This window comes from Salmo salar, chromosome ssa13, assembly GCF_905237065.1.
Source record: "Salmo salar chromosome ssa13, Ssal_v3.1, whole genome shotgun sequence".
NCBI classification, from domain to species: domain Eukaryota; kingdom Metazoa; phylum Chordata; class Actinopteri; order Salmoniformes; family Salmonidae; genus Salmo; species Salmo salar.
Genome location: NC_059454.1, coordinates 35,418,056 through 35,439,201, shown reverse-complemented (window position 1 = coordinate 35,439,201; position 21,146 = coordinate 35,418,056). Strand labels below are relative to the sequence as shown.

Below are 21,146 nucleotides of genomic sequence, written 5' to 3'. Positions count from 1 at the left end.
TTTCTTACGATCTTCAAAAATGAAATACGTTTGTTTTCAACGTGTGCCTTGCGCAAACGTGTATGTTTGTAGTCAGTGTCTGACTGTCAAATCTCAGATGGACAAAAACAAGTGGGCGGGGTCAAGCGTGGGCGGAGCCAAAAGTTAGACTCCGCCCACATTGAGGGCGGCCCCGCCGTTTGACTCCGCCCACATTGAGCCCTGCCCAAACTGTACACTGCAGTCAGCGGTACTTGCAGTTATTTATTCTGTAAACAGGTACCAAGTTCATTGGTCAAGTTCCGTTAAAGCAATTGTAAACTCGACGGGTATATTTTTACGCATTGGTTTCGCCGTTTTTTCTTAGAATGGCCTGCAAAAAAGTGGGTACTACACTGGGCCGTGCATTATGGCAAAACGGTAGCTGGACACCACCTCTTTCAAGATCTTCGAAAATTATAAACTTTTCAACAAGCAGGGAATTGAAAAGTGGAGAGAAGAAGTGTAAAGATCAAAGCTGTGAATCAAATTGCAGGTCGGCGGCGATGCCTTTACCTGCCGCTTGCTCCTCTACACCTGCCGCTCAAAGACATCAGGTTGGGGGCAAGAAGGGTCCCGAGGAGCCGTTGACAGTGTCTGGACGATCGTACTCCTCCACCGCCCCAAAAGCAGATCAAAGGACGTACTTATGGGCACGTTATAATGAGATGAAACGGCTTGTGCACGGTAAGTAGTAGACTGACCTCACAGTTGTCCTTTGTCATATTTTCTCCCCCCAAACGTACTGTAAATTGAGAAATCATGTGACTAAACTGAATAACAATAAGAAATGATACTATGAAACAAAAAAATTATATAAAGAATGATAGCAAAAAAGCTTTGGAGCACCTTAAATGACATTTTGGGCAAAAAGTCAAACTGCTCCATCATTCATTGAATCAGATGGCTCATTCATTACGAAACCCACTTATATTGCCAATTACTTGAATACTTTGGCGAGATTAACAAATGTATGCATGACATGCCAACAACAAACGCTGACACTACACATCCAAGTATAACTGATGAAATGATGAAAGAGAAGCATTGTAATTTTGAATTCCGTAAAGTGAGTGTGGAGGAGGTGAAAAAATGATCTATCAACAATAACAAGCCACCGGGGTCTGACAACTTGGATGGAAAATTACTGAGGATAACGGACGATATTGCCACTCCTGTTTGTCATATCGTCAATTTAAGCCTACAAGAAAGTGTGTGCCCTCAGGCCTGGAGGGAAGCAAAAGTAATTATGCTACCCAAGAATAGTAAAGCACCCTATACTGGCTCAAATAGCTGACCAATCAGCCTGTTACCAACCCTTAGTAAACTTTTGGAAAGAAATTGTGTTTGACCAGTTAAAATGCTATTTTACTGTAAACAAATTGACAACAAACTTTCAGCATTGCTTATAGGGAAGGACATTCAACAAGCACAGTGCCTCCAGAAATGACTGATGATTGGCTGAGAGAAATGGATGATAAAAAGATTGTGGGAGCTGTCTTGTTCGACTTCAGTGCAGCTTTTGACATTATCGATCATAGTCTGCTGCTGGAAAAACATGTGTTATGGCTTTACACCCCCTGCTATATTGTGGATAAAGAGTTACCTGTCTAACAGAACACAGAGGTTGTTCTTTAATGGAAGCCTCTCCAACATAATCCAGGTTAAATCAGGAATTACCCAGGGCATCTTTCTAGGCCCCTTACTTTTCTCAATCTTTACTAATGACATGCCACGGTGTCTAAGTATGAGGATGACTCAACACTATACACGCCAGCTACTACAGCGAGTGGAATCACTGCAACACTTAACAAAGAGCTGCAGTTAGTTTCAGAATGGGTGGCAAGGAATAACTTAGTCCTAAATATAAAAAAATATATAAAAGCATTGTATTTGGGACAAATCATTCACTAAACCATAAACCTCAACTAAATCTTTAATAAATAATGTGGAAATTGAGAACGTTGAGGTGACTAAACTGCATCGAGTAACCCTGGATTGTAAACTGTCCTGGTCAAAACATGTTGATACAACAGTAGCTAGGATGGGGAGAAGTCTGTCCATAATAAAGTGCTGCTCTGCCTTTTTAACAACACTATCAACAGGGCCCTAGTTTTGTCACACCTGGACTACTGTTCAGTTGTGTGGTTAGTTGCCACAAAGAGAGACCTCGGAAAATAATAATTGGCTCAGAACAAGGCAGCACGGCTGGCCCTTGGATGTACACAGAGAGCTAACATTAATAATAATATGGATGTAGATCTCTCATGGCTCAAAGTGGAGGAGAGATTGACTTCATCACTACTTGTTTTTGTAAGAAGTGTTGACATGCTGAATGCACTGAGGTGTCTGTTTAAACTACTAGCACACAGCTCAGACACCCATGCATACCCCACAAGACATGGGACCAAAGGTCTCTTCACAATCCACAAGTCCAGAACAGGCTAAGGGAGGCACACAGTACTACATAGAGCCATGACTACATGGAACTCTATTCCACATCAGGTAACTGATGCAAGCAGTAGAATGCGATTTAAAAAACAGATAAAAATACACCTTATGGAACAGCGGGGACTGTGAAGAGAGACACACACAGGCACAGACACACAGACACATGATAAGACACGCACTCTACACACGTACACATGGATTTTGGATTGTAGATATGTGGTAGTAGAGTAGTGGCCTGAGGGCACACTCTTAATGTGTTGTGAAAAGTATTATGAAATGTAATATTTTAAATTGTATATAACTGCCTTAATGTTGCAGGACCCCAGGAAGAAGGCAGCAGATAAAGGGGATCCTTAATAAATACAAAATACAAATACTCTCAATGTCTGCAGGGTAAACTTCAAAGGATTCCCATCATTTGTGACGTGCGTACACTTATAGTGATGGGTGCTGTTGGGGAATGATTCCGTATTACTCCCCATCTGCTACTGATGTGAGTCTTGTCATGTCCTGGTTGAAGACATTACTGTATGCACAGGGATTATATGAGTTCATCCTCTTCTAGACCAGTGCTGTAATAGTTCATCCCTTCCCTAGGTTTGAAAGTGGGTCAAGCATGACAGCTGGATGGCAATCCTGTCATTGGTCTTGTTCTGAAAAAATGAAAGTGAACCAAATTGTCTTAACCAACATACTCTATAATTCTACAGGCTATATTCAAAAAAACGATCTCAGAACCAATCCCAGACCCCTACAGGACAGGCCATGGTCTCCCCGACACACTCTTTCTCATTTACCCACTAGCCATACGATTGCATATTGTGATTAATTATCTACTCCTTCTTTAGATTGTCATCATTATGTCAGCACACAAACACATAGCCATAACCTCCACTATAAAGACACTAGAAGGATCGTACTTGGTAGTGAAGGTAGAGGCAGAGTTAGAGGAGAGACACAAATCTGAGAATGAGGTTTCAAGCTAGATATGGTCAATCTGTCACGTTAACGGCCAGCTGCTGTCACTCGTCTCATCCAAAAGGCCTTGGCCCACTTATCTGTCATAGACAGCTAAAAATGAAACATGGTAGCGTCGTCACATTCCAGGGATTTAGTGATAGATTGGGAAACCGTTGGTGATCCTCTTTTTAATCTGAGTCTGTGTGTTTGCTGTGTGGCTGTTATGATTGCACTGGAAGAACCGGGTTGAAAACACGCAGAGCAATACAAAAATAGACACAAACCATGTTTCCATGAAATCTTTTTTGCTAGTAAAGTACATTTAGGATAAACAATTGCATGACACGCCTGATTGAAAAAACACTTTTCGATAAACTTTCCAAATGTCGACAAAAGAAAGTACGCTAGACGAGTTTTTTTTTTTGTGCGTCGGTAAAATTAATTATGGGAGAAATGTCGGTGGAAACGCGTTTGTGCAAATATTGATATATTAACCATTATATCGAAGTCAACTTTGAGTCACACTATGACATGTTGTGCGGTCCTCCCACTACGACTCATCAGCAAAGTATGTGGTTTATTAGGCTAGAGATGAAATAAATGATGATAAACTTCACTGGGTGGTGGAAGTGCACAGTGATGAGTTTGACGCTCCTTTCCAATAAATATCGAGGGTCTTATTCTGGTGACATGATAATCGATGTTTGGCTGCAGTTTGACAAATAAAAATAATCTCGCTCTTTTGTCCATAATAATAATCTCATAATGTAAACTATCTGTGCGCTGTAGCCAACAAAGCGCAGATAGCGCTGTTGGTTAGAGCGCACGTGCCAATACCAGACTGGGCACACTCGCTATAAAACATTGTGAGAACCATCGGTAGAGTTGAAAATTCGATGGAACTTGTATTTTTTTATTCGTTCCATGGGAATTTTCCCTCAAAAGGTATTTGCATGTGCGCTAGGGCTAGGTCATCACACACAGCCTTTTATTTGCAACAAGTCATTTTGATGGAAACATTTCTTGTGGGAAAATACGCATATTGGTTATGCTGATTTTAGAATATTCACATGAAAATCTGGGATTTTGCTAAATTTTTAGGTCCAGTGATTTAGATTATGAACACATTTGGCTGTTTGTGTGTGTGTGCAAAAGTTAATTTTCCTCTAAATCCCATTCAGTGTTTCACATTTCTTACCCCCTACGATTACCCTGTAATCCTGTTGTTGCTTGCCTCACTAAACTCAGTACTTTGCTTCAGGTACAGTGCACTCCTGCTGTACAATTGGCATCATCTAAAAAAAACATTAGTACTTAACATTGAAGTACCAAATGGTATAAAGCTGTAGTTATGTCATCTCTGATGCCATAAACATAGTATCAGTCTATTATGTTGTCGCTCTATTACAGTGTATGTCTCTGTGCTGTCTCTTTCCAGACCTGATCCCACCAAGTGTGTGTAACCTGCTCAACTCCTCCACTATCTACGCCAACAACGAGGTCAGCCTAGCGGAGGTGGACATCTATGGGTTTGACTATGACTACACCCTGGCCCTCTACTCCGATGCCCTTAACACTATGATCTACAACACTGCCCGAGACTTCCTCATCGAGCACTTCAAGGTGTGTGTTCTCTAACTAACCCGCCAATACGTATTGTATATTCAGTTTTCCTGATAATTCCATGTATGAGTACAGTTGTGGACCCTTCTAAGCTGAGCATCTTCTGCTGTTGTTTGACAGTACCCTGAAGGTATCCGCAAATATGACTACATCCCCAACTTTGCTGCACGGGGTCTTCACTATGATATTCAAAAGGTAAACCCCGTAAAGCACTTCTGCCACTCTTTTAAACATCCAATCTCAAGGTGCAGTGCGTTTACAGTACTATATGTTTTGTCTTCCCCCAGGGCCTCCTGATGAAGATAGATGCTTTCCATTACATTCAGCTGGGGACTGTGTATCGGTGAGTTCTGTTTATGGGTTGGTGAATAACACTCTGCAATGTCAGTCAGTGTACTAAAACTGTGTTGGCCCTTTAGGGGGCTGAACCCAGTTCCAGATGAGGAGGTCCTGAGGCTCTATGGGGGGACGCACCATGTCCCCCTGCACCAGGTCAGCGGCTTCTATGGAAAGGTCAGTCACTGTGTCCTTGAAGAATACATTTCCTCCAGAGTTGCCTGTTAAAATATTCACTCTTAGTGCACTGACAGGATCAAGGTATTTTATTTTAATCTGCCGCCAACAGTTATGAGGACAGGTCCTACTTAAAATGACATTACCTTTAGACGCATACAAAGCTCTCCCTCGCCCTCCATTTGGCAAATCTGACCATAACTCTATCCTCCTGATTTCCGGGCTCTAACCCAGAAGCTTATAAGAAATCCCGCTATGCCCTCCGACGAACCATCAAACAGGCAAAGCGTCAATAAAGGACTAAGATCGAATCATACTACATCGGCTCCGACACTCGTCGGATGTGGAAGGGCTTGCAAACTATTACAGACTACAAAGGGAAGCACAGCCGAGAGTTGCCCAGTGACACGAGCCTACCAGACGAACTAAATAACTTCTATGCTCGCTTCGAGGCAAGTAACACTGAAACATGCATGAGAGCATCAGCTGTTCCGGTTAACTGTGATCACGCTCTCCGCAGCCGATGTGAGTAAGACCTTGAAACAGGTCAACATTCACAATGCCGCTGGGCCAGACGGATTACCAGGACGTGTACACCGAGCATGCGCTGACCAACTGGCAAGTGTCTTCACTGACATTTGCCAGTAATATCAACATGTTTCAAGCAGACCACCGTAGTCCCTGCCTAAATGACTACTGACCAGGAGCACTCACGTCTGTAGCCATGAAATGCTTTGAAAGGCTGGTCATGTATCACATCAACACCATTATCCCAGAAACCCTAGACCCACTCCAATTTGCATACCACACCAACAGATCCGCAAGATGATGCAATCTCTATTGTACTCCACACTGCCCTTTCCAACCTGGACAAAAGGAACACCTATGTGAGAATGCTATTCATTGACTACAGCTCAGCGTTCAACAGAATAGTGCCCTCAAAGCTCATCACTAAGCTAAGGACCCTGGGACTAAACACCTCCCTCTGCAACTGGATCCTGGACTTCCTGACGGGCTGCCCCCAGGTGGTAAGGGTAGGTAACAACATATCCGCCACGCTGATCCTCAACACGGGGGCCCCTCAGGGGTGCGTGCTCAGTCCCCTCCTGTCCTCCCTGTTCACTCATGACTGCACGGACAGGCACGACTCCAACACCCTCATTAAGTTTGCTGATGACACAACAGTGGTAGGCCTGATCACCAACATTGATGAAACAGCCTACAGGGAGGAGGTCAGAGACCTGATCATGTGGTGCCAGGACAACAACCTCTCCCTCAGTGTGATCAAGACAAAGGAGCTGATCGTGAACTACAGGAAAAGGAAGACCGAGCACGTCCCCATTCTCATCGACGGGGCTGTAGTGGAGCAGGTTGAGAGCTTCAAGTTCCTTGGCGTCCACATCACCAACAAACTAGCATGGTCCAAGCACACCAAAACAGTCATGAAGAGGGCACGACAAAACCTATTCCCCCTCAGGAGACTGAAAAGATTTGGCATGGGTCCTCAGATCCTCAAAAGTTTCTACAGCTGCACCATCAAGAGCATCCTGACGGGTTGCATCGCTGCCTGGTATGGCAACTGCTCGGCCTCCGACTGCAAGGCACTACAGAGGGTAGTGCGTACGGCCCAGTACATTGCTGCTGTCACTCTCTGTTATTATCTATGCTTAGTCACTTTAATAACTCTACCTATATGTACATATTACCTCAATTACCTCGACACCGGTGCCCCCGCACATTGACTCTGTACCGGTACCCCCTGTATATAGCCCCGCTATTGTTATTTACTGCTGCTCTTTAATTATTTGTTATTCTTATCTCTTACTTTTTTGTTGTTGTATTTTCTTAAAACTGCATTGTTGGTTAATGGCTTATAAGTAAGCATTTACTGTAAGGTCTACACCTGTTGTATTCGGCGCATGTGACTAATAAAATTTGATTTGATATAAGCATTGTATTTTGTAAGCTCGACTTTTGTCATTACTCTTTTAGCAACTGACAAGCAACATTTCACAAATCAAGTAAAAGAGCTAACCTGCTACAGGATGTTAACGTTAAAGCCTTTTTGCAGTTTGTTTGTAATTACAGGTTATTATTGGACAAATCTTAATACATCTCTACATGTGGTCTGACAGTCTGACTGTGGCATAGTGTTTGTTCATCAGGTTCAGTCTGTAGGGCCAGGGGCTTTGATGTTTTCACACAGGTTCACATTCTTTACATTCTTCTACATTGAATACAACACTGTGGAGGGAGCACACCATGCCTCCCCTGCCTTCTAATCTTCCATCACAAACATGCGCCCACTACCCACAATCCTCTGGGTCTGGCACTGGGATCCCTGTCTTTATAAATTAGGGATTAGCTCTGTGTACAGGCCTTGCTCCCTGTGGACACTGGTTTAATTTTTTTCCTCAATGGAAAGTAACTGGTTCCAAACATGGTGCCTCATTTGAGCTAGAAGCATTAGGTGGTAATATAATGTTTATAAATAAGTATTTTATGTACATTTTGAAACCGCATTTCTCTAATCACACCCAATTTAGAGTCATGGTATAACTGTATTTTTTTTATAAGCATACAATAAGCAGCTGATCTATCATCCATAGGGACCCAAGGTTAAGCAGTTCATGGATATCTTCTCCATCCCAGAGATGACCCTCCTGGCTGTGGCCAATGATTTCTTCATCTCCAACGACATCGAGTACGATCCCGAGCACCTCTACAAAGACGTTTCAGTGAGTGTCTCAGCACACTCTCATAGCACACTCTCACAGCACACTCTCATGCCATTTATCACCTTGTGTAATGTTCTTTCCCTCCCTCTTGCTGCTTTTCCAAACCCTCTGCCAGGTTAATTTGACCGTTTGGACACAGTGGGGGTTTTCAGCACCAGGTTCAGATCCCTGTCCTCCTCCTAGAGAGAGGTTGCCAGGGATTCAGACATGTGGACTAATGAACAATAGCTGTTCTCATTCCACACTGGGGTCAAAGGGTTTAGATTACAGTTTGTCTTTTTCAGATTCACTTTGTCTGCCAGGAGAAACAGAAGTGATCTAGCTCTGACTTTATCCTCCCTCGTCCCTTTTGTAACCAAGCTCTTCTGCCTGTTAGACTGGGTTGGAGTAGAGAGTGTGATATTCAGAACCTGACTATATGCACTATGAGCATGTTGAATTTATCCTTATCTGTAGGTACATGTTGTAACTGAATTTAAGTAGATTCATTGGCACTTGTTATTTGCATAATGTATGTTATTTTTATCCTCAGGAAGCCATTGGGATGGTTCACATCAAAGGCTACATGTACAAATGGATCATGCAAGATCTGGGTGAGCGGTGTTGGATTCTGTTTGTGGAGTCCAGTCAAATGCCTTATTTTCAGAAGCCTGCAGAATGTTAAAGTTTGACATGTTTTTGTTAATGTTGTTATTTTTCCCCTCATTTCCCATCCATAGAGAAGTACATTCTGGGAGGGGATGAGACGTATGCTGTTCTGCATCGCCTGGTCAGCCACGGGAAGAAACTGTTCCTCATCACCAACAGCCCCTTCAGCTTTGTGTGAGTGTCCATCTGAGGATGAAGACCCAGGGTCATGTTGGTTTGAATAACGTATTGATTGGTTGGTAAATTGACCACAATTACGATGGATCGTGGAAGAGTCATTCTCCTAATGTCAATTACTTGTTTTCATGGTTACCCAACATGATTGACAGAGGAAACACAAACACTGATGTATCATTCAGTCAGAACACTATTGACGAATGGGAAGAGTGGGCAGAAGCACTCACAGTCGGTCAGCACAGTCTATTTTGGTTAATGGAATGAGCCACACCTCTGTTGCTTTCTCTGTAAGATTGGTCCAATCCACAGGAGGTTGGTGGCACCTTAATTGGGGAGGACGGGCTCGTGGTAATGGCTGAAGTGGAATAAGTGGAATGGTATCAAATATATCAAGCACATAGTTTCCATGTGTTTGATGCCATTCCATTCGCTCCGTTCCAACCATTATTATGAGCTGTCCTCCTCTCAGCAGCCTCCTGTGGTCCACTCACTCTCTGATATCTCTGATTGTAGGGATAAAGGCATGAGGTACATGGTTGGGAAGGACTGGAGGGACTTCTTTGACGTGGTCATCGTTCAGGCAGACAAACCACACTTCTTCAATGACTGTGTCAAGTGAGTATGGAGTGTTCTTGTTGACCAGGTTTATTGGGACCATATTCAATTTGCTCGCCAATGTTGCCCCTTTTACAGACCATTTAGACGCCTGGATGGAAATGGTGACCTCCAGTGGGACAAAATAAACAGTCTGGACAAAGGACAGATCTACAAACAAGTGTGTACATCTTCAATATTAAACTACAACGCTTATGACATCTCCCCTTTAACAGAATACTGAGGCATTTAGTTTGTGTTTCAGGGAAACCTCTACGACTTCCTGAGGCTGACAGGCTGGAGAGGGTCCAGTGTGCTATACTTTGGAGACCATCTCTACAGTGACTTGGCTGTGAGTGACTATTTTATCTCACTATGATTGAAAAATATGGTTTGGTTACAAAATCGAAGGACCATTCAAATAGATAGAAAACTCAGTTTCCAGGTCGGTAGTAACCACTACAGCAATGTCCGTCCAAAAACAATGAGGAGACAGTATTTCCAGTTTAGAGTTTTTTAATGGACACACACACACACACTCACACACAGGTCTGACCACTGTTGAAACTGACAGATGTGATTCTGTAAGGGAGATAATAAAAACATAGACTCTAGCCATGCAGCAGGAAAATATGCCTATCTGTCTACTAAACAGGCTTGTAGCTATCACCACAAATGAAAAACACTAACAAATGGCTAATGCTACTAGGCATGCTAACATACTAATGCATTCTCAATGTAAATGCTAAAGCTAGCACTAATGCTAGCGGGAGCACGAGCTAGCTAACAAACTCAACATAAATGTCAAAATACAACAACAGTCAATACTTAGCTCCAAAACCAACGGACATAATGATCTTAAGGCGCTTACATTTTAGATGCATGCATAATAAAATGTTAGACAGCAAGGACATTGTCCACAAGAGGAAAAAGGTAGCAGAGTGAAAAACGTGGTGCTTGTCAGGATGGAAAGCAATGTTATCTGGCTTATGCCCTACCATGCTAGGGGTCCTAAATTAATTAACCTGAAGTCTTGGCAATAGAGGCTGCTGATTGGTTAATATATGAATGACTGGCGTGACCTTGGTCAAAAAGAAAACTAAAGGTGGTTAGGGTCTGAAAACTGCCTGACTAAACTAACCAGAAGGGAGTGCTACAAAGCTGGCCATTTTTTCAGCCGCCCCCAAATGTGTTGAACGAATTTGCTTCAACTGACAGGCCAGCTAAGGGTTAGTAGCTTCTTGAGGAAGGGTGGACAGCTGGATAAGCCGAGCGACAGGCCTGACGTAGGTTCTGTCTTTGACTTGGATCTCCACTGTCCTCACTTTCCCGTCTGCTTCAGGGATAACTGACTTGACAGTTCCAAATTGCCAGAGCGCTCTAGAAGACTGATTGTCCACGATCATCACAACGCTCCCCACTGCAAGGTCTTCCTTATCCCTGTGCCACTTTTGGCGGGCTGCTCTCCTCCCTTGAAATGTGATCCTCAATTTGACAAGATCTCAAAAGGGCTTTCCTCTGCGAGTGATGAAGCATCTCAAAAGCATCAGGAACGAATTTGTATCTATGTTCGACAATAGATCCACCTGTACAGATGATGCCCCATCTCTTTTAATTTCTTCGGCCAATCTTGATAACATACGGTCCAAAGCATTCCACACCTGTAGTATAGAACGTCGGCTTGTAGAACCGCAGTTGGGCTGGAGGCAGGTCAGCCATCTTAGTTATATCTGTCTGGCATCACCATGCTGGAAGCGACAGATAGCTGCCCTCCCCTCAGAATCCAGATCCCTCAATTAACTCGACAAACACCCTCTCTGGGCCTGGATACCGCGGCTGCTTGTCATATTTCTTAATTAGTAGCCTTGTGACCGGATCACATCTCCGAAAGCGACCTCCAATACGGATCTTTCCGGTGTCGTTGTTGTACTCTGGGGCCAGAGTCACCAAACGGCTGCTCGGAGGAACTGGCTTTACCTGCTTCTAGTAGGGAGAGGTCTTTTGGGAAACTCTGACTGGGCATGTCTAAGAACTTTGAGTTAGGCTTGCTTGAAGTTGTCAACTGAGGATCTTTTGGCACTACTGTCCCCCTCGTGGCTTCCACTAGCTCCTAAAAAGTGTCTTTACTGGGAAACATCAGGGAGAGACAACTTAGTGTCCGCTGACAGGAGTCCATCTAAAGTAGGCTTCCACAGCCCCTGTTCTTTTTCAGGAGGTACTTTGTCAGGTCTTCTCAGCCAGGATTACTGTGCCTGCCATAGGAAGGGAGGACATTGACTCCAATGATTATGTTCTGAGAGCTGAGACAGTGTCTTGCCGTGTATGATAGCATCAGCTGGATTGCTCTCTGTGTCCACGTAACGCCAGGCCTGGGGATCCGTGAGCTCCTCTATTTGTGCATGTCTTGTGCCCACAAATACTTTGTACCTGCTGGAGTCTGACTGGAGCTAGGTTAAGACTGTTGTAGAATCCGATCAGTATGTGATGTCATGGATCTCCAGGGTGAGTTCTCTTCTGAGGGCCACTGCCAGCTGGGCACCGCTGAGTGCATCGCAGAGCTCGAGTCTTGCCATTTTGGAGCCACTCTTGATATTGCTGCAAGGAATGCCACCTAGACCCGCCCATTGGCATCTTCAGTGCGGAGGTACGCGTCAGCACCATACACATGCTCTGAAACATCACTGAAGACATGGACACTTCTTGTGCTGGCTGGGAGGTCCAAGTTTTATTTTTTATTTATTTATTTCACCTTTATTTAACCAGGTAGGCTAGTTGAGAACAAGTTCTCATTTGCAACTGCGACCTGGCCAAGATAAACGCATAGCAATTCGACACATACAACAACACAGAGTTACACATGGAATAAACAAAACATACAGTCAATAATACAGTAGAACAAAAGAAAACAAAAAGTCTATATATAGTGAGTGCAAATGAGGTAAGTTAAGGCAATAAATAGGCCATGGTGGCGAAGTAATTACAATATAGCAATTAAACACTGGAATGGTAGATGTGCAGAAGATGAATGTGCACGTAGAGATACTGGGGTGCAAAGGAGCAAGATAAATAAATAAATAAATACAGTATGGGGATGAGGTAGGTAGATAGTTCGGCTGTTTACAGATGGGCTATGTACAGGTGCAGTGATCTGTGAGCTGCTCTGACAGCTGGTGCTTAAAGCTAGTGAGGGAGATATGAGTCTCCAGCTTCAGAGATTTTTGCAGTTCATTCCAGTCATTGACAGCAGAGAACTGGAAGGAAAGACGACCAAAGGAGGAATTGGCTTTGGAGGTGACCAGTGAGATATACCTGCTGGAGCGCTTGCTACGAGTGGGTGCTGCTATGGTGACCAGTGAGCTGAGATAAGGCGGGGCTTTACCTAGCAGAGTCTTGTAGATAACCTGTAGCCAGTGGGTTTGGCGACGAGTATGAAGCGAGGGCCAACCAACGAGAGTGTATAAGTCACAGTGGTGGGTAGTGTATGGGGCTTTGGTGACAAAACGGATGGCACTGTGATAGACTGCATCCAGTTTGTTGAGTAGAGTGTTGGAAGCTATTTTATAGATGACATCACCGAAGTCGAGGATCGGTAGGATGGTCAGATTTACGAGGGTATGTTTGGCAGCATGAGTGAAGGATGCTTTGTTGCGATATAGGAAGCCGATTCTAGATTTAATTTTGGATTGGAGATGCTTAATGTGAGTCTGGAAGGAGAGTTTACAGTCTAACCAGACACCCAGGTATTTGTAGTTGTCCACGTATTCTAAGTCAGAGCCGTCCAGAGTAGTGATGCTGGACGGCTGAGCAGGTGCAGGCAGTGATTGATTGAATAGCATGCATTTAGTTTTACTTGCGTTTAAGAGCAGTTTGCAGGCCACAGAAGGAGAGTTGTATGGCATTGAAGCTCGTCTGGAGGTTAGTTAACACAGTGTCCAAAGAGGGGCCAGAAGTATACAGAATGGTGTCGTCTGCGTAGAGGTGGATCAGAGAATCACCAGCAGCAAAAGCAACATCATTGATGTATACAGAGAAGAGAGTCGGGCCGAGAATTTAACCCTGTGGCACACCCATAGAGACTGCCAGAGGTCCGGACAACAGGCCCTCCGATTTGACACACTGAACTCTTATCAGAGAAGTAGTTGGTAAACCAGGCGAGGCAGTCATTTGAGAAACCAAGGCTGTCGAGTCTGCCAGTAAGAATGTGGTGATTGACAGCGTCGAAAGCCTTGGCCAGGTCGATGAATACGGCTGCACAGTAATGTCTCTTATCGATGGCGGTTATGATATCATTTAGGACCTTGAGCGTGGCTGAGGTGCACCCATGACCAGCTCTGAAACCAGATTGCATAGCGGAGAAGGTACGGTGGGATTCGAAATGGTCGTTAATCTGTTTGTTAATTTGGCTTTCTAAGACCTTAGAAAGATAGGGTAGGATAGATATAGGTCTGTAGCAGTTTGGGTCTAGAGTGTCACCCCCTTTGAAGAGGGGGATGACCGCAGCAGCTTTCCAATCTTTGGGAATCTCAGACGATACGAAAGAGAGGTTGAACAGGCTAGTAATAGAGGTTGCAACAATTTTGGCAGATCATTTTAGAAAGAGAGGGTCCAGATTGTCAAGCCCGGCTGATTTGTATGGGTCCAGATTTTGCAGCTCTTTCAAAACATCAGCTATCTGGATTTGGGTGAAGGAGAAATGGTGGGGGCTTTGGCGGGTTGCTGTGGAGGGTGCCGGGCAGTTGACGGGGGTAGGGGTAGCCAGGTGGAAATCATGGCCAGCCGTAGAGAAATGCTTATTGAAATTCTCAATTATAGTGGATTTATCGGTGGTAACAGTGTTTCCTAGCCTCAGAGCAGTGGGCAGCTGGGAGGAGGTGCTCTTATTCTCCATGGACTTTACAGTGTCCCAGAACTTTTTGAGTTAGTACTAAAGGATGCAAATTTCTGTTTGAAAAAGCTAGCCTTAGCTTTTTTAACTGCCTGTGTATATTTGTTCCTAACTTCCCTGAAAAGTTGCATATCACGGGGGCTATTCGATGCTAATGCAGAACGCCACAGGATGTTTTGTGCTGGTCAAGGGCAGACAGGTCTGGAGTGAACCAAGGATGATTTCTATTCCCAGTTCTACATTTTTTGAGTGGGGCATACTTATTTAAGATGGTGAGGAAGGCACTTTTAAAGAATAGCCAGGCATCATCTACTGACGAGATGAGGTCAATGTCATTCCAGGATACCCCGGCCAGGTTGATTAGAAAGGCCTGCTCGCAGAAGTGTTTTAGGGAGCGTTTGACAGTGATGAGTGGAGGTCGTTTGTTCGCAGACCCATTATGGATGCAGGCAATGAGGCAGTGATCGCTGAGATCTTGATTGAAAACAGCAGAGGTGTATTTGGAGGGCGAGTTAGTTAGGATGACATCTATGAGGGTGCCTGTGTTTATGGATTTGAGGTTGTACCTGGTAGGTTCATTGATAATTTGTGTGAGATTGAGGGCATCAAGCTTAGATTGTAGGATGGCCGGGGTGTTAAGCATGTCCCAGTTTAGGTCACCTAGTAGCACAAGCTCAGAAGATAGATGGGGGGCAATCAATTCACATATGGTATCGAGGGCACAGCTGGGGGCAGAGGGAGGTCTATAGCAAACGGCAACAGTGAGAGACTTGTTTCTGGAAAGGTGAATTTTTAGAAGTAGAATCTCGAATTGTTTGGGTACAGACTTGGATAGTAATACAGAACTCTGCAGGCTATCTTTGCAGTAGATTGCAACACCACCCCCTTTGGCAGTTCTATCTTGGCGGAAAATGTTATAGTTAGCGATGGAGATTTCATGGTTTTTGGTGGTTTTCCTAAGCCAGGATTCAGACACGGCTAAGACATCCGGGTTAGCAGAGTGTGCTAAAGCAGTGAGTGAAACAAACTTAGGGAGTAGGCTTCTAATGTTAACATGCATGAAACCAAGGCTTTTACGGTTACAGAAGTCAACAAATGAGAGCACCTGGGGAGTGGGAGTGGAGCTAGGCACTGCAGGATCTGGATTAACCTCCACATCACCAGAGGAACAGAGGAGAAGTAGGATAAGGGTACGGCTAAAGGTTATACGAACTGGCCGTCTAGCACGTTCGGAACAGAGAGTAAAAGGAGCAGGTTTCTGGGCACGATAGCATAGATTCAAGGCGTAGTGTACAGCCAGGTAAGGTAGGATGTGAGTACATTGGAGGTAAACCTAGGCATTGAGTAATGATGAGAGAGATATAGTCTCTAGAGACGTTTAAACCAGGTGATGTCATTGCATATCTAGGAGGTGGAACGACATGGTTGGTTAAGGCATATTGAGCAGGGCTAGAGGCTGTACAGTGAAATAAGACAGTAATAACTAATCAGGACAGTAATGGACGAGGCATATTGATATTAGAGAGAGGCATGCATAGCCAAGTGAACATATGTGTCCAGTGAGTGGTTGGGATGACTGGGGACACGGCGATTCAGACAGTTAGCAGGCCGATGATAACAAGCTAACAGTTAGTAGGCCGGGGCTAAACAAGCTAGCAGTTAGCAGACCGGGGCAAGCAAGCTAGCATTTAACAGACCGGGTCTAGCAAGTTAGTCTTTGGGGTACGTCGCGATGGGGGTGAAACAGTTTTTCCCTCTTCGTGCGGTGACGTCGATAGACCAGTCATGGAATTAGTAGGGTTCCATGTAGCTCTAGGTAGCTAGTAGGCCGCGGTTAGCAGAATGGGCCTTCAGTGGACGTCGCGCCTGAGGGGCCTGTTGGAATCCTCGGGCAGATTATGTCAGTATTCCAGTTGTAGAGGATCGGCGGGGTTCCGTGCCCTGTACTGGCAGTAGAAGGGGTCTGGATATTGTAGCCCAGGAGTGGAGAATTTCAGGTAGATCTGGGTTATCCCAACCCCTTTTCTTGTCTCAGAGCCTCTGGACCATGGCCTTGGCCTGTGTGGTGTATGGTAGAGGTCTTCCGAAATGGACTTCGGGCTTTCCCACCTAGACCCGATATGCGGAAATACTGTGAGCGAGTGACACTGGGAGCAGGGAGAACGGAGGAAGAGACAGCAGCTAACCAAGCTGACTCGTAATATAGTAGACTAATAGCTGCCATAGCTAGGTTATTTATCATCAAATATGATTATGTAGTACCTGTTTTGACTGCATCAAACCCGGGAGAAACTAGTTAAGCTAGCTAACGTTAGCTAATTAGGCTAACTGAGGCTACAGTGCATGCGCTTTCTCATCCTACAGTTACAAGTAAAAACAACAGAATATTAAATAGCAGCCTACTTGTTGGCTTTTGGTCGTTGTAGCCTATCCTTCTCCTTTAACTTTTAATTCCGTCATTTTAATTTCATCTTCCATTGATTAGCCTAGATATCTCCTAACTTTTGCCTCACACAGAGGCTCTATGACTGTAGCTCGCCGCTTTGACGACTTATGATTGGCCAACAACAATAACAAGCTACACACGCCATGCTACACTCTTGAGAAAAGCAAGAGCAGCAGCATTAATGATAACCTTTTTCTCTCTCCCTCTTTCTACTGCAGCTGTCGCGTTCGGATCTGTACGGGCCCTTCCGGACAAGTCAGTTAAAATTATACATACCCAAGACCCGTGACAATCAGATCTGACCCAGACCAGTGACAATTTTTTGAATTCTGGATCCGAACCTGCTTGGGTCCCGGATCGGGTCTCAGGTATTCGGGTACAGATGGATTCGTGAAGACCTCTAGTGTATGGGATGATGAAGCTGAGTGGATCGTACTGGCTGGCAAGGATCCAATATATGTTGCGCATGGTGGGCCCAGCTTTCTCTATGGGACCATGCTTGTGGACCAGAGTGTCAGACAGACATTGCCATCGTAGTCCAAGAGTGCGCTCTTGGTGTTCCACGCCATCCTGGGTGAACCAGAGCTCACAAAGAAGTACTGAACAGGCAGTACTACTTTGGCTTCTCCCATGACCTTTCCTCCAGAGACTGGTTCTGTGCAGGCTTTGGCTTTGTCCTTTCTCTGCTCACCTCTGTGGAGGATGGTGGTGGTCTTGGGGAAAGACTTGTCTTTACGCTGATCTCTACGTGAGCCAGGGTGGTCCCTGCCTTGGTCGCAGCTGAACTGCGTGCCATCTTCTTGCACTCTCACCTCGTACTCAAGCCACTCTGCCAGGTGAAGCAGGGTTGGAATGGGTGTCTTCAGAATACCTTGGTGTCACCACTGTCCATTAATCCTGTGATACGCTGGAGGGCAAGCTGGTGGGGCTGGCCATACAGTTTTGTGAGGGAATCCAAGGTGTTGCTGCATGGGTATGTGCTGTTGCTGTAGGAGTCTGCAATTAGCAACGCCTCTTCCAACTTCAGTGGGTCAACAAGTATCTGAAACTTGAAGCACTCTGTTGCATCTACAGGCAGCACATTCTTGAGGGCTAACGCCCGTGGGTCATCTTTGACGAAGTTGGGGATGTTAGGAGTTGGTCCCGGTAGGTGCGCTGCCAGCTGGGCGGAGAAGGTTTGCAGTAGCGGACAGGTGCGTGACAACGACGATCAGGTGAGTAGTCGCGGCGGCGGAGATCAGGTGAGGGCTGATGACGGCGGTCAGGTGTAGGCTGACGACGACGGTCAGGTGTCGGCTGACGGCGGCGGTCAGGTGTCGGCTGACGGCGGCGGTCAGGTGTCGGCTGACGGCGGCGGTCAGGTGTCGGCTGACGGCGGCGGTCAGGTGTCGGCTGACGGCGGCGGTCAGGTGTCGGCGGCAGTCAGGTGTCGGCTGCGGTCAGGTGTCGGCTGACGGCGGCGGTCAGGTGTCGGCTGGCAACGGTGGCAGTCAGGTGTCGGCTGCAGTCAGGTGTCGGCTGACGGCGGCGGTTAGGTGTCGGCTGCGGTCAGGTGTCGGCTGACGGCGGCGGTCAGGTGTCGGCTGCGGTCAGGTGTCGGCTGACGGCGAGGGTCAGGTGTCGGCTGCGGTCAGGTGTCGGCTGACGGCGGCGGTCAGGTGTCGGCTGGCAACGGCGCCGGTCAGGTGTAGGCGATGGCTCACGACAGTGAGGATTTGATTGAGTTGATCATGACAATGATGATGACTGGTTTGGGTCGGGGAGCTCTCTGATCCTGAGTTATTCAATGTGCTGTTTGATCTTATCATGCTGCCTTTGTGAACTCAGTGTGTCCTCTCTGGTTGTCACCAGCTATGCCAGCTCAGGCTGACGTTGATCTTGATGACCTCGAGTCAGGGTGCCTGCTGTGGGGTGCTGGTGAGTTGGCAACCGATGAGAATGAGGCTCCATCCTCAATGTTGCGACGCAGCCTGGGAGGTGAATTGAACTGCTGGATGCTCATTGAAGCGGATGAGGTTAGCTCTTCCTAATAATTCCATTATCTCACATCTCAACTTGTCACTTTCCTCTTCAATTAGCTTCAGGCACGTTGCAAGCGTTCTGGAAGAAGAGCGGGTGATTCTCTCATCTTTTGCAGGAGTTTAACTGCTGCTGGTCTGGTTGTGAGAGAAAGTAATTCCTCCCGCAGCGACCTCTACTCGTGGTCCTTCGTTGGGGTGGTCTTTATGGTGTTCTCTACCTTGAATCGTAGCTTACCTCATAATCGACTAGACGATTTGGAGGGTGAGTCTGATGGCGGGGACGAATCATCACTTGTGGAAGTTGTTCTCTGGTGACTGCCATCTTTGGGCTTTAGCAGGTATTGCGTCCGGCTCATAAAGTCCATATTTTTCAATGATGATAATGATAAACTAGGAACCAATATACTACATACATATTGAACTCCTACGAACCCAATTATAACAATTATTAAATGTGTGTTCATGCTGCCTGCTGAGAGGTGAAACCCAAGACAGAAGCTCACTCTTTGGTGAACAAAAGAGACTATTCTATTGTATTATATTCTTTCACTCACGAATTAAACCTCGGAATATGTTTACTGTCCTTTACATGGTATTCTCCCTCTTCAAGGATCTGATGCTGCGTCATGGGTGGCGTACGGGAGCCATAGTGCCTGAGCTGGATCTGGAGACCAAGGTGGTGAACACAGAACAGTACGCCCAGAGCCTCACATGGCTTCAGGCCCTCACAGGCCTGCTGGAACGCATGCAGGTACACTCCTCTGGGGAATAGATACTGGCATGTTTTCCCTTCTCCCCATATTAACATACATACAAGATCTCTTTTGAATTCATTATTTGATAAGGAGCTGTATCTGTACATCTTAAGTATGGTTGTCAAGTTTTTCCCATACATTAGCTGACTCTTGTCATGTCCTTTTGTAGATGCATCGGGATTCACAGTCTAGGGAGGTTCTGCAGGATTGGCTGAAGGAGAGAGAGGAGCTCAGGTTGGTCCCATGGATTTAGTGGTACTGATTGAGTACCTATTACTCTGGACATTGAAGTGATTAGGATTTCATATCTGCAGAGCCTGAAAATGACCCACTTGTATTTGTATTATCTCTTCCTCTCTTGTCCCTTTTTATTACAGACTAAGAACAAAGAACCTCTTCAACCCCCAGTTCGGCAGTATCTTCCGCACCTGTCACAACCCCACCTACTTCTCCCGCCGCCTGTGTCGCTTCTCAGACGTCTACATGGCCTCCATCAGCTGTCTGCTGAACTACGACCTCTCCTACACCTTCTACCCCCGACGCACCCCTCTGCAGCACGAGGCGCCCCTGTGGATGGACCAGCTCTGCACTGGCTGCATGAAGACCCCCTTCCTAGAGGAGATGGCCCACATCCGCTAAGCCAACAATGGGTTCTCAGAACTGGGTTCTCAACATGGACATAAAAAAACAGCCCACTAGGGGGAACTGTAGATCAAATAAGCTTAGGTTATTGCTCTTACTGTAAGTGAACACTGTGAGTATTATCATGGCCTATATAGGAGTTACTCTGTGGCAGACCTGATGTAAGTTAAATAATCAAAGACATGAAGGAATATGTTTGCACTTTATAAACCTTAAACACCCTTCATTGTACACTATTAATTGTTAACTAATGGGTAACACCCATCTCTGTGAGACTGGCACACAATACAGCTGGTTGTATTTGATGACCGGCATGCAAAGACAGATGAAGCATGTGCCCATCATGGACACTGTCTGTTCTATGGAGAAGACATAGCTATTAATGTATGTTGTTCATTATGTATGTTGAAAATACCGTAGCTGCTTTTAAAACCTGTTTTTGTGCCTGTATGCATTCAATAGAGTATATGACCAAATTAAAATATATTTGTCACTGATCTAACACGAGGCGGCCAGTAGTTTAATTTGTCATGATGTTGCATGTGTCGCCTATGACTGTTGAATGTCCATAAAATTGTTGAATGCCCATAAAATGGAATGATGCATCGTGAGAACTACATGTATAAATCAAGAAATGTGTATGAACCCTTGAGGTTGGCATCTATTTGAATGGAT

General features: G+C 45.4%; 1 protein-coding gene across 1 annotated transcript; it reads left to right on the top strand.

Annotated features, from left to right (window-relative positions):
• Positions 1 to 204: 204 nt before the first annotated feature.
• Positions 205 to 21,121, top strand: LOC106567250 (5'-nucleotidase domain-containing protein 2). The gene is made up of 14 exons (XM_014136313.2): positions 205 to 705; positions 4,868 to 5,052; positions 5,173 to 5,247; positions 5,340 to 5,395; positions 5,472 to 5,565; positions 8,175 to 8,303; positions 8,836 to 8,896; positions 9,023 to 9,125; positions 9,642 to 9,743; positions 9,822 to 9,903; positions 9,988 to 10,074; positions 19,685 to 19,825; positions 19,999 to 20,063; positions 20,207 to 21,121. Exons 1-14 carry the CDS (start codon positions 348 to 350, stop codon positions 20,466 to 20,468), a joined length of 1,800 nt encoding a protein of 599 aa, XP_013991788.2. The 5' UTR covers positions 205 to 347; the 3' UTR covers positions 20,469 to 21,121.
• The last annotated feature ends 25 nt before the right edge of the window (positions 21,122 to 21,146 follow it).